Raw genomic sequence first — 13,703 nt, forward strand, 5'->3', positions numbered from 1 at the left:
AGAATCAGCACGCGTTCGCTGGGGACTGATGAAAAGGGAGGCAAGGATGAAGAGTGACGACTTGGAGATGGGCGAACTAGGCCCCCGGCCCAATCATGGAAACCATAACAAACGGCGGTGTCACGTGACCGGGAGCCGACGCGCCTGAGGGTCTCCACCGGGGGGCGCCGGGGCATCGTGGCTGGAAGGCTGGAAGCATCCTGCTACGGAGATTCTTGTACATAAAACGGAGTAGATCATGTCAATACTTGAGATAGTTAGAGCAGTGACACTCCAGCGTGCTCCAAGTACACATGGCTACGAGCTTAGACTATCCTTATCAGGAAACCCAGACAATCATAAGTCGCTTTTGCATTTTCATTAGATGCACAGTAACCAAGAAATTGGGGAAGAAAGGTGCCACCATGGCGGAGAGAAAAGGGCAAGAAAGACGAACCCCACCCTTCCATGGCTCCAAACTATGCTGCGAATTGATCACTTCCCGCCAACCAAAGATACGCCCCTCTGCAGTGAAAATAAAAGAGAAAACAAGAGAATAGGAGGGGATGGCAATAAGTACAATGCGAGTTAGCAAAATGTCTCCATCGGAGATATATCCAAGGGTGGAGGTCAGGGACGAGGTCCGCCAGGGTTAAACTCGTCAGACGGGGGCCCTATCTGTAGATAGGACGACGATGCAGAGTCAGAGTTGCTCTCACCATTGCTATACTGCGGGTCGGTACCCGTATAGCTAGTTGCCGTGCCAGCACTGGCATCGATCTGCTCCTTCAGAGCTCGATATTCTGCAAGCTGGGTCTGTAATTGTTGCATCACGTCTGCAATCGGTACAGCGTGGTCATTGAGCCGATCGCCTGGCCGGAAGGGCCGCATCATGTTCCGAATGGAAAGACTGGTGATGCACACCTGCGAAACGTCAGGGTCACTGGACGTATGTTAGGGACACGGATTACTGTTACTCACCTCGATACGGGTCACCTGCTGTTCGACTAGGCTGACCACAGTCGAGTCGGCAAGCTCACCACCATGGTTCTTGACCACATTGAAAAGAGCCACATTTGGTTCTTTGAGCCGGGCTTCGCCCGGATATTCCAATGCGGCGCAGAGCCTCTCCAGACGGAGGGTGATCTCCCATAGGCGCCAAATGAGATCCGTCTGGATCTCCAGCTGAGAATGTTTGCTGATAGTGGTCGGGGCAAGCTCGTTACTCGTATCTTTATCCACGGTTGTCAAACGTCCTGACAGGGCATGCGGGTAGATGAGGTAAAGCGGCTCCGGGTTCTCAAGCCCCTTCAACTTGCGCTCGCCCTGGTCCTTGATCACGAATCCCTGGCTGTTGAGTTGTTGCAGCTCACGACGGATGTTGTTCCCAAGGGTATCGAACGCGTAGCTTTCTTCCGAACCGGTCGATGCAGCCCGTTCACTATCCGCAAATATCTCCAGGTTGCGCTGAATATCACTCATGAAATCCGACGAAACGAAAATTTGGCCACCGTCCGCAACTGCAGAGACTCGCGACGCTCGGTTGACCATTGGCCCGAAATAGTCCATCCGGTTGGTGACAGGATCCTTCTCACAGACAGGTTCGCCCCAGTGCGAACCCATTCGAACAGAGAGACCCCTGAAAATGACGTTATTTTCACTATCATACACAGTCTGGCACTGCGGCTGCTCCAGGATCTCCGTCGGCCATTCAGCCTCAAGAAGTTGTGTTTGACAGTTGAAGCACCATAGCAAAGCAGCAGTCGTCGTGGAGAATGCGACCATGAAAGCATCTCCTTCGGTCTTGACCTCGTAGCCCCCTATAATACCCAGCTGTCGACGAAGGATATCATTATGGATCTGGATGGCCGAGCGCATTGCATCCGGACAGGTCTCCCAAAGACTCGTTGATTTCTTGATATCGGTGAAGATGATGGCCAGTTCACCAACAGGAGCATCCACGTAATCAAATCGAGCGAGCCTCGAGTCACCCGGTGCGTCACGCGGTTTCTTCGTGCGCTTAACGCTGGGAATAATCTGCTCCTCTGGGGGACCGACCATGGAAAGACTTGGCCGCGTCCTAATCTTCTCCCGCCTCCTCAAATCGCCCACACCAAGGACCATCACCATTAGCTTGTCAGTCGCACCAAACGATAGAGCCAGGTCTCTTATCTTCTGTGCTGCAATCATGAGATCTCTTCGTTCGGCCCTGGTCACGTCGACAACCAGATCCGGCGTCACATAGTCCCATAACTCTCTAGAGGCGAGGATGACCATCTCATCCTGCTCCGTAAGATTGACGTGCATGGTGTGAGGAGCTGCAATAACCGCCGGCATCATTTGGAAATATCCAAACGACCTTGACACGGTGAGGACGTCGTTCAATTTACCCGTCCGAGAGACAAAACCTCCAGCAGCGCGAATTCTTTCCCTTTCATGTGCCTCAGCAGGATCATGATTCTGAGTCAGGTGTCTCATGGAACCGTCGGATTTGACGAGGATCGCCTGAGCATCGCCGACATTTGCGACATAAAGATCCATGTTATTGATGTACATGACGGTAGCAGCACCGCCCCGATCAATGTCATCCTTGGTTAACCGCACTCTTCTCTGATCGGTGGAATCCTCCTGGTATTGCCGCACATCCTGTTCTAGAGACTTGTAACACGCAAAGGCCATGTTCTTGTTCAGATTCAAGAACGCCCGCCGCAGCGCATCCAGTGGGGTCTCATGCTGCTCGGGCCGCATTCGCTTCAGCTCGGAAGAAAACGTGTGTATGAAGTTCTCGTGTAGGAATTTGGCGATTCTAGAACCTCCACCAGTTTGGGATTGTCCGTCAAACATTCCCACAACTGTTTCCACCTTGTCCGGCTTTAATCGAGGCACAATCATATCAAAGATGGAAAGATGGTCGCTTTTACCGAGGAAATCGGCCATACCATATGCGAGTGCGCCAGCCAGTGAAGCAGACGTCCTGACGCGGCGATCTTCATTTTCTTCAGGAATCGTCGTAATCGTGAGGGTGACATCCATCAACCCCAAAACCCGCAAGTGTGTGAGAGAAGTGAAATCTGTCAGATATGATGCCTGTTGCTTCGACGACTGCGGCTGATTCGACAGGGATGAGCCAGGAGGCTTGATTTCCAGTCGTTTGTTGCCCGAGAAGTTAAGATACCGGAGGTTCCGGTTCCAATTCCAATTCCAATCATAGGGCCAGTTGGAAACATTGTACTTGAGCGAATTGCTCCCAGCATCCAAGTATGCGAGTTTCGCAACTTTACAAAGCTCCGCAGGGAGTACCTGAAAGCGATTGGCGTTGATGTGGAGGACTTTGAGGTTGCTACCTTCTTCGAGATCATCGGAAGGTAGAGAGATCAGTTCGTTACCCGAAATGTACAATTCGGTCAGCAGAGGCCAGCGCCTGAGCAGTCCCTGGGGAAGCTCAGTCAACTCATTGTACGAGAGATTCACGATGCGTAGCTCTGGGAGCAGCGACAACTCCCGAAATATGTCGTCTTCCAGTCGATTGTCAGCCAGGTAGAGATTCCTGAGCGAGCCGGCAAATGTCGTCGTCAGATGCTGTGAGAAGTTCGAATCCTTACGAGAAGACGGACTCCCATCCGTCAGCGACCGGGATGCAGCGGACACCTTCCTGCCTTGACCTAAAGAAGATGCAACGGAAGGCTTTCGGTACGTGCCACCGTTTGGAGAGTTCCCAGTGCTAAGAACTCCGCCCGAGGCTTGGCTTGGACGGCGTGCCTCTTGTTCATCTAGAGCGCCCAGCTCCTCGTAACTGGGTGTCGTCGATATGCCAGGTGTTGCTGCAGGAGTGCTGGTCACTTCGCTGGGAACCTGCGGCTGCGGGCACCCATGCTTCGGGAAAACATCAAGGACATTCGACGAAACATTCAGTGTCTCCAGCTTCACGCAATGCCAAAGCTCTGGCGGTAGCTTTCTCAGATTACATTCTCTCAAGTTGAGATATTTGAGGTCTGTCAAACAGCCGATCGTTGCAGGAAGAGCGGCAAGAGGGTTCTTGATCATGCTAAAGTGCTCAAGCTTGCGAAGTCTACCAATGTGAGGTGACATCGACACAAAGTGATTCTTGTCAAGAATAAGCCTTTGCAGGTTAGGCACATTCTCAAACAAGCTGTCGCGGAATTGAACCAGCTTTGCAGAGGCGATATTGAGAGATCTCAGTGTGGGCACAGGTGCGTCAATATCGAACTGAGTCATCGGGCAATGGTCCAGACCTAAAGCTCTAAGCTTTGGAAATGAGCCCTTGAATTTGGAAATTGCATTGTGACCAACGTCTATTAGCTCCAGCCGGGGGAGAAGACACAGAATGTCTATATTGGTGATTTCGTTAAACCTGGCATCAATCTCCCTCAAGTTGGCCAGGTCCCTAAACGTGTCACCTAGGGGACCCCTGACGATATTGTTCGTCATCCAAAGTCGCTCGAGAGTTGTCAGCTTTCCGATGTGCAGAAGTTCGGGGATATGGTTGAAACTGATGTCTAGGTCGACTAAACTCTTCAAGCGAGATAGGAGTTCTGGAAATGCGTGGAAGCTGTTAGACGAGATGTTCAGGCTTCTCAGACCACGAAAGTTGCCGAAGTAGTCAGGCAAACTTGTGAGCCTGTTGTTGGCCAGTTTAATGCTGACAAGGCTATGCAATCTATCGAGGTTGGCATGCGTCAGATCCTCCAGGCAGTTGTTCGACACGTCCAAGTATGTCAAACGGCCCGCCAATCCGAAGCTCGCAGGCAACCGGAGAGCCTCATTGCCCATGAACTTGATTTCTCGCAGGTTGATGCATCCCTGGATGAAATCCTTGGGCACATCCAAAGCAAGGTTCCTTGATAGATTGAGCGAGATGATCTCGGGGGCTTTTTTGTATAGACCGATTGGAATCGTAAGAAGGCTTCGATTCGTAAGGTCCACATGGCTGAATTTCTGTTGAGTTTTGCCGAGAGGAGGATCATGACCTTCGATGACAGAGCCACTGATCAAAATCGGTAGGTACGTGTACCGCAAGATGTAACTGTGATCTTCCCGGCCAACTTCTTCAATACGATCTTTCTCAGTATAGCCCAGTTGTTCGAGCATCCGCTTTTGCATGAGAATGGGCATCTCCGTTTGATCGACCTGTCTCGAGAGGCCATTCTTTTGCATGATCAATTCGTAATTAGCCGCAGGATCCACGAAAAACGACTTTCGACTGAGCAATTGAACCAGCTCGGTAACAGTGGAGTATAGCCCACTCGATAGTGTGGCGAACGTGGCATCCTGACGAAAGATCCGTATGTACCAATTTGAGCCACCAGGCTCCGAAATGGTTGGGCCAGGCTCCGAGGTGTCTTGGGGGAGTACATTAGAAGGCTCGCTCTTCTTTACATGCCAGCTCTCCGGGGCGTCCCAATTGCCGGCGGGCATAGGATCAGGCCGTCTCATCTCCTCGGATCGTATTGAAGCCCCATCGAGCATCTTGTTTTGTGCACTCGGCGATGGCGGATTTACTATGCCTTCCATATGAGTGAGATCGGTATCAAGCGCCCACATATTTGGTACGCCGGGCTTTCGGATATCCACGTCAGAAGGGATCTCGTTGCCATGACCGCGACGACCCCTCAATTTCGCAGAACTAATGGCTAGGCCTTTGCTGTCCTTTCTCCGCTCAGTGTCTCCGGGTTCAGTCAATCGCGAGGATGTTCCGCTTTCAATGCTCCCTTGTCGTCCACGTCGGGCGGGTGAGGCATCACGCCGAGACAGCTTTGAGCTGGCAGCTTTGGTTGTCTCCTGCACCGCCTTTGCCCCTGTAATGTTTTTCAAGTGGCCGTGTTTCGGACGGCGTATCTTGTCGAGGAAAGAACGTTTACTCGTTTGCGTCCCAGGTGAATTTTGGCCCTGTTCCCTAGAGTAGGCACTTTGAACACTAGGAGTTGGGCTTGTGGACCGACCAACAAGAGTGGTGGACGAAGTCATCGGCGTTGGGTAGTTCAAGCTACCTTCTCTGGATGGGCGGAGTTCGAGGGAAAGATCGTCGCGTCCCGTGGCTGGACGACTAGAATAACCTGCTAGGTCACCAGCAACTGTCGGCTTCTCTTCCTTGCTTCGCGAATGCCGATGGCCGCTGAAATGTCGTCGACCGTGATCCCGCTGGGATATCGACCCACGTTGACTATCAGTCGCTGCTGTGGGCGCTTCGCGGACAGGAGCTTCACCATACTGCGGTATGTCCTAGCAGGTAAATAAGAATTAGTCTCCGGCTTTTAGATTACAGATGTAGGTACAGATATGTGACAACTGGCAGGCCAAGAATGGATTGGTGTCACAGGAGACCGAGAAAAGCATCTGCAACTTACGTGATAGCTCTGATACAGCCATGGGGTGATGTCGCTAGAAGGTAGAGGGGTTTGGGTTCTTGCCTGGTTTTGAGCCTGTGAAGCTCCTGAATTTCGTGAGCCATCGGAGTTTGCTCTCTCGCGCGCCCTAAAGTGGTCGAGGGACGAAGGTTTCGTGGCCGAGCTTTGCGTGAAGTTGTCCGAATCGTGCTTTGACTCGCCATTTCCCACATATTCGTCGCCAAAAAATCCCTGCAGTTTCTTCCGAAAAAGCGCACCAGCGCTTGACTTAGACCCTTGGCTACTAACAGTCATTGCGCTGGCTACCGAAGGCCTCCGATGATCACCATTATAGTCTAGCTCTAGAGGTTCACTTGCATATGTTTGGGCAGTTCCAGGACGAAAAAAGTGGTGCGCAGGCGATGGTTCCTGCTCGGAATAGTCGTGGAAGAAAGTAGAGGGGGCATCGGTAGGTGGTATCATAGGGGAGGAGGACAGTGAGGGCTCTGGGTCCTGCTGGTGACTATCGGAGTGGTTAAGATTCGATGGTGACGGCCGGGCACTAGAATTGTTCGTCGGTGGAGGGCCAGGATCGTCCGTTCCCAGCACAGCCAGCGCCTTTCTATGACTACCAAATTGAGGAGGTTTGCGTTGATCTTTAGGGGCGAAATCGGACGACCCCCAAGAAAGGAGGGAAGAATATAGGTCATTCGGATCTTTGAATGTCGGTGACGTGCAGCTCTGCGGATCGGGCCTAAAACAAGTCAGCACAATGAAGGATAACACCAACGTGACCATGAGCCCATGTTGTTCTGCCTATCTTGGAACGCCTTCAGATGGTTTGTGCCTGGAGTCACTGGACAGCAGCAAGCCCAGCAATACGAATTCCATATTCACCGGAGACAGTGAAGAGGGGAATCCAAGTAATCCATCAAAAACACAATGGACCTGATCGGGAAGAGCTTTCCAAGGGAGAACAGATATCGTCCGTAACAAGGGTAGACAATATTCACTTAGATCACCGGAATAGACCAACGTGCGTCCGGAAACTCCGACCAATGATAAGGAAAGGCAGAATGGGCGGGGAGATCACTCCTACCTGTCCGTGTCCCTAAAACCTGATAAAGGAGAAACACTGCGTCCGTTCGAAGGTTCATGACTGTGCTGCTGGTGCTGGCTTCGACCTTCTCTGACAGTCTCTTGCGACAACCAGCTGTGCGCCCCTGAGCTTTCCGAGCTGCGTCGACCCCCCGACTGATCACTATTCCGATAAGACATGCTGCCGACTAATATCCGGTTGGGGGTGTGATTGAGGATGTGGCAAGGTCACCAAAAGCGGATACCGAGGAAGGGAATAGGGGGAGAAAAGGGTAGCATTAATGAGTTGGGTCGGAATCTTGAGGCGACGGAGGGCAAAGGATTATAAGATTGTAAGAATGGTGTGCGATGAACGGTTGATGGATCCGACCGGCAATCGAATAGCGTGGGGATATAGATACTGCGTTGTCGGTATAAAGAAAGATTATATAAACTCTAAAAGCGACCAGAACGCCTCAGCGAAGATGCACCACGGAAAGGAGACGCTTGTCGAGGGGAGTTATCACAGTACGAGCAAGAGAGGGCCGTGGCACGGGGTTTAGCGTCGAGCGCGACGGTGTCAAGACGTGCTTCATGTTCTGGAGAGTGAGCGGCAGCGGTCAGGAAACGCCATCGCACATTTCTGGGACGAAGACACTCAGGCCTGCGACGGGCTCCGGGAATGACGACAGGTGGGGGGGGAAGGGGGGTGAGGTGGAAGGAAAGAGAGGGCGGAATAACGAAGAGGGAAAAAAGAAGGGGTAAAGAGGGGGTGAAGGAATAGAAGATCAGAGAAGCTCCCGCATGGGTAGGTCTGGCGAAGGTTGAGTGGAGGGAGAACGAATGGATGGGTGGTGGTGGAGGTGGTGGTGACGGTCGGCGGGAGGAGTTCACCTGCGCAGAGTTGTGAAAGGCGTTGAGGCTCTGACCACGAGCGCCCGCTAAACCAGACCGAGCAGCAGCGCGCTCCCTTTGGCCCTTTGGCTTTTGGGTGGTGGTGGACCGCTGCTCGGAAGCTACTGTAAGCTCCCTCATGATGTCAAGATCCGATGGGCCTGGTTCCCTTGCTCCTGAAAGGCTCGTACCGATTGGGGCAATGTCCCGATCCAGACTGAGTCTACGTCTCCGGCGTGGACAGAAAACTTATTATTAAGATATACTCCCACGCCTGCTCAAAATCCACTGGCTAACCATTCCCGTCGCTTTGAAGGGTCGTTTCCGGGGAATGCATGGTCCGTGAGGATGTCCGTGCTTCCACAGGATACATACACTACAGCACATAATCACGACTAGCCTCTCGATGCCGGGATGCCTGGCAATCCGAGAGCCGTCTGCCGACGATCTTTCATCCTCCCTATTTTTGACGGTAAAAGCGGCAATGGCTAGGGGGCTGAGGCTTCGGTTAGGAGCAGGTGATACCTGGGTTTCAGGTGTCCGGGCAGGTGTTTGACCAACCGACGGAGTATCTCTGGTCAACACTTCCGAGTCAGATAATCCAATAAGATCCGTGGTTGTCCCACTCCTGGCCAAGGATGCCTGTCCTCAACGAGTGGCTGTGGCGTTGTGCTGATCGCCATATCATTGCACCCTGGTAGATACCTACGATAGGCAGTTCAGGCTTCCCCTGGGCAGCATGCTATAATCTCTGGACCCTAATGACTAGTGCGAGCGATCTAGACACAACCATGTTGGAGACATGTCGTAGCCCCTACTTTTCAGGGATAAAGATCCGAGTAAGCAGCAAGTGGTTGACCCCCACCGGTACAACCCCACACCATGCTTTTGCTTTTGCGCTCTTCGTCTTCTAAGGGTCCTGATTCATTCTACAGGTCTGCCCCGTCATGCTCGGTAAGTAGTAATACTCTGCGTTTCAAAGTGACCGCAACGGTTGTGCGAAATGCGCTTGAAACACGGCCATCCTGTTTCAAACAAGTCCATTTCGCTTTTTCCTCATTGGGGGTGGGGTTGTTAGCCCCAAGAAAATTGGGAAAGAGAAGTGAAAAAAAAAAAGAAAAGAAGAAAACAAACCTTGAACCTTGGGTGAATCCTATGATTAGGTCCTATATTTCCTTTTTCTTTTCGAGCCGAAGTGACAGGTCCTATTTGAGTAAGTTTTGCCGAGCTGATAATCAGTGGCCTATACAAAGGCAGAGCCGGCACAAAGAAACCATGCTAGTAGATAGTCCCAACAGACTTGCTGTAGCCTCTAAAGAATTGTAATTTCTATGCAGGATAGACTTTTATGGTATGAAGCCCCTGATATGTTGGATTCTCTTATACACAGTTGTTGAATTTTATGTTCCCAAGCTGTGCTCTATGACAACGGAGATATATTGTGGTGGTAGATGAGGACAAAGACAACCAAACAGCTGCGAACAAACCCCAGTCTGTTTTGATTTTCTGTAGAGCATGATATAGCTAAATCGTACCGCATATAGCATCTACAATCTGAAGCCAGTTAATTATCATTAAAGCCCATTGCTCTTACCATCTACATGTGGGTTGGTCTTATTCATCTGCTGTGCAGACCGACCGGTGTCATGGCCTGATAACCCCCGACAAATCTCCGAAATGGCAGCCATAAACTTAGCGAAATACTTGGCTTACTGCTCCTTACTATGTAAGTAATAAAAAGCTGCCTGAGGGCATCATTGTCGACCGTATGCTGGAAAAGGCATACCAGCATCGATCGGGACTTTGGCCATCTTGTGTCCTGAAAGTGACTAGATATTGCGCATTCGCTCTTTCGCGAGGTTTCTAAAACGCCTTCGACCCTGCCCTCAAGACAATGAATCCTTAATGTGGGGGTCCATTTAAGCTTAGATTTTAGCCTGCCTGCATACAGTACCTGCTTCATTGCAAAAGGGCCCGTAGCTGAATGACTCTGACCTGGCATACTAATTATAGCCTGCAGCTACTACCCTCGTCATCACATCGGGACGCAGTAGAGGCGCGATTCTACCAGATCACAAAAGAGCTAGTCGGGTTGATAATTCTGGAATGCTACTTTGCAGTGTGCACGCCGTCGGTGAAGGTGCTGGAGGCCGGGAATCCGTAGTTTGACCTATAATAGTTGAAAAAGTGACACTCGCGCGAAGCCACAATTTCCTGGCTTCCTTGCACCTGGAAACTCCAAACACATATTGTCCCAAGAAGTGCATCTGTCATGGCTCCTACCTCTTTTGTCTTACTTTTCTGGTTTGCTTATCACCACGATATGTATTATGCCTAGATGGGTTGATTGCATCATGATGCCATAGGTAGCCACAGGTGCGGGAGGAGGAAGGGTAAGTTTGTGTGGTTCCTTGTAGCTTGCAACAGTGTCAAATCGGGTGCAGATGAAGCCTGCCAATGCCTGGGCCTAAACATGGGTTCTCTGTTTCAGATGTGCTTTTTCTGGTTCATAAATCAATGTGCTGCCGTAGCCCACGGGAGTTCAAGCCACAGAAGCCGGTCTGATCTCAACGGCTAAACGGGATGATGCAATGGAAGGCAAATGAACTGTGGTACTCCGTAGTTCTACTCTCATCCGTGGATAAAGCCCGGGTCGACAGGGGTAGTTGTACAGAGTTCTGGTATGACAGGCAATCATAGGTAAACAGGATTTTACCCACGTACATGTGACTTCTGAAGCGGTGTCCCGTGAGGGGTCGCATGTAAGCAAAAATAGGAATTGCTAAAAGTGAAAGACGCACGAGCAAAGGCTAGAGCAGTAGTAAGTACGGGCTAGACGGGAGAGACTGCGAATGAGATGTTGTCGTGCGGTGGTCTTGAATTATCAGGGACTTGGATAGGTGCCTGATGAAAAAGAGGAGGCTGGGGGTGGAGCGGACAGGCGGTGATCCCATCGCCCCGACTCCAGTGGCGGTTGATCTATTGTTGGAACTTGGAAGAGCCTGGAATCGTGTCACAGCTGCAATCGCACAGTTGATGGATTCATATGACACAGGTGGGAAGACGAAGTTGCAAATGTTCCCTTTCATGGGTACGGGCATGCCACATGTGTAAAATACCGGAGTTGGATGCTGGACGGGTAAGTATGACTAGGTAGCTTGTTACCTACTTGGGCAGGTAAGGAAACCGCCCGAAATGAAAGACCCTGACTATATCTATTCTGTACTCCGCACCTCGATGATCAACAGCACTGCCACCAGGTCAAAGGATAAGACTTTTCCCTGGTGCAACTAGTACATCATCAGGCCAAATCATTTCCTGAGGTCGCATCCCGTACGTAAGGTACAGTCACCGTGAAAGTTCCAGAGCCAATCAGCGAGGCCGGGAGCGACCCGGTGCCTGCCCGATCGGGCATAATGGCGATAAACGGGCCCGAGATGGAGCGACGGAGAAAGCGAGGAGGCTGGACCAAAACCATCAGTCCGACCTCTACTACTCCACGCTGAGCCTGGTGGTGCTTTCCTCCGCGACTAATTTCACCCGTGCCTTAAATACGACAGTGCTCCGATCATGGCTGCCTCGAGTGTGACTCCTCTCCACCACGAGCTGCACCTTCCTGCTCGTATGTCCGGCCGAGGACTTGCAGCTGTTCACCAAACCGTGCCTCACAGCAATCGCATTTCATAGTATCTATTACATCTGCTACGCCCATAAGTTAGGCAATATATACTATTGTTGATCGACATCTGCCCCTTCCTCTCAGCCCGTGCTGTAACTGCAGTCCACATTGCAACGTGGTTTACTGAAATACCTCAGTCCACCATGAGACTACCGCTCGTGGGATCGACTCTCGGTCTTCTTTCTAGCGCCAGCTTAGTCGCCGCGCAGACATACACCAATTGCAACCCACTGAAGAAGAGTAAGTATGGTCTGGGTGCAGCGGGCGACATGCGTTGCTAATCATTCTTAAGCCTGCCCCGCGGACCCCGCACTGGGGAAATCGGCCAGCTATGACTTCACCGAAGGAAGCTCCTCTGACTTTACGGCAACGGGTAGCCCGACATATGGTAGTGATGGCGCCGAGTTTACCGTTGCTAAACAAGGAGATGCTCCGTTGATTCAGTCCAACTGGTACATCATGTTCGGACATGTGGAGTACGTGATCAAGGCTGCCTCCGGAACAGGGATTGTCAGCAGTGCGGTCTTGCAGTCGGATGATCTGGATGAGATTGATTGGGAGTGGTTAGGAGGAAATGACGAGCTCGTACAAACCAACTACTTTGGAAAGGGCGATACCAGCACTTATAACCGCGGCGCTACCCACAACGACCCCGGGAATCACGACGGCTTCCACACTTATACCGTCGACTGGACGAGCAATCAAATCGTCTGGCAGATCGATGGCACAACGGTCCGTGTGCTTACACCCGAAACCGCCGACAGCAACCAGTATCCTCAGACTCCGATGGTGGTCAAGGTGGGAATCTGGGCCGGGGGTGATCCTAGCAACCCACAGGGCACGATTGGTGAGCCAGTCATCACTATCGCGACCAGATCATGAATTTGCTAATCCCTCTATTAGATTGGGCTGGTGGCGTGACTGATTATAGCGCCGGTCCCTACACGATGTATCTGAAGTCTCTCAAAGTGACCGACTACTCCACCGGGTCATCGTACTCATATAGCGGTGAGAGTGGCGATTGGACATCAATTACTGCCAACGGAGGCAAAGTCAATGGTAACATCGGTGCCGATACCATGACCTCGATCCAGTCGGCCCCTACTGTAACCTCGACTGTCGCCAGTATTCCGATTCCTTGGAGTGGCACTCATCGTGAGACCAATACCTTCACAACCCCGGATGTCTGGCCCTGGGTTGCTACAGGATCGTCGACAGCGATGCCATGGACCTATTCCGACTCCGGAAAGGTCCAGCCGCCTACGGCGGCTTCTGTGAGTGAGCATTTCCTACCACCATTTACAATGGCCGTAGACAGTCGCTAAATCGGTCTCGGTATTTCTAGTCTTTCTCCCGGTCTATCTCAGCCTCCTCGCGATCTCGGCCGGCTTCATTCTCCCCCTCCGTCTCTAGAGTCAGTTCGCGGACGCCTAGCTTGACTGCCTCTCCGACGAGGACTTCTCCGACGAGTGTTGCAGGTACAACCACCACGACAACTGCGATTACTGGGAGTCCGACCCCGGACACGCATTCTTTCCCTACCACCGCCGAACATGCAGCCCCCACTGCGGATGCTGCCGGAACCATGTACTATATTCCCCTCCGCGTGGATATCTTGTGTGTGCTCCTGAGTAGCGCATTGATCATGTTCTGAAACGACACCATGCAATGACCTCGAATGCCTTGTTACGCCGATGATTTATGACGCCCGTCCCTCGACGACTTTTATG

At 51.7% G+C, this 13,703-nt stretch overlaps 3 protein-coding genes across 3 annotated transcripts; 1 reads left to right on the forward strand and 2 right to left on the reverse strand.

Annotated features, from left to right (window-relative positions):
* Nucleotides 1-609: 609 nt before the first annotated feature.
* Nucleotides 610-7,601, reverse strand: acyA (adenylate cyclase acyA; the record flags this gene model as incomplete). The annotated part of the gene is made up of 4 exons (XM_025715732.1): nt 610-903; nt 961-6,219; nt 6,345-7,077; nt 7,423-7,601. The coding sequence occupies 4 exons, from the start codon at nt 7,599-7,601 to the stop codon at nt 610-612; spliced, it is 6,465 nt and encodes a 2,154-aa protein (XP_025575671.1).
* Nucleotides 7,602-7,728: 127 nt separating this feature from the next.
* BO80DRAFT_66123 (uncharacterized protein) lies at nt 7,729-8,499 on the reverse strand. Its single transcript, XM_025724685.1, has one exon. The coding sequence runs from the start codon at nt 8,433-8,435 to the stop codon at nt 7,857-7,859; it is 579 nt and encodes a 192-aa protein (XP_025575672.1). The 5' UTR covers nt 8,436-8,499; the 3' UTR covers nt 7,729-7,856.
* Nucleotides 8,500-11,944: 3,445 nt separating this feature from the next.
* Nucleotides 11,945-13,306, forward strand: BO80DRAFT_66243 (glycoside hydrolase family 16 protein). Its single transcript, XM_025724687.1, has 3 exons — nt 11,945-12,213; nt 12,266-12,820; nt 12,877-13,306. The coding sequence occupies exons 1-3, from the start codon at nt 12,117-12,119 to the stop codon at nt 13,296-13,298; spliced, it is 1,074 nt and encodes a 357-aa protein (XP_025575673.1). The 5' UTR covers nt 11,945-12,116; the 3' UTR covers nt 13,299-13,306.
* The last annotated feature ends 397 nt before the right edge of the window (nt 13,307-13,703 follow it).

This window comes from Aspergillus ibericus, assembly GCF_003184845.1.
Source record: "Aspergillus ibericus CBS 121593 unplaced genomic scaffold BO80scaffold_18, whole genome shotgun sequence".
In the NCBI taxonomy this organism is placed as follows: Eukaryota; Fungi; Ascomycota; class Eurotiomycetes; order Eurotiales; family Aspergillaceae; genus Aspergillus; species Aspergillus ibericus.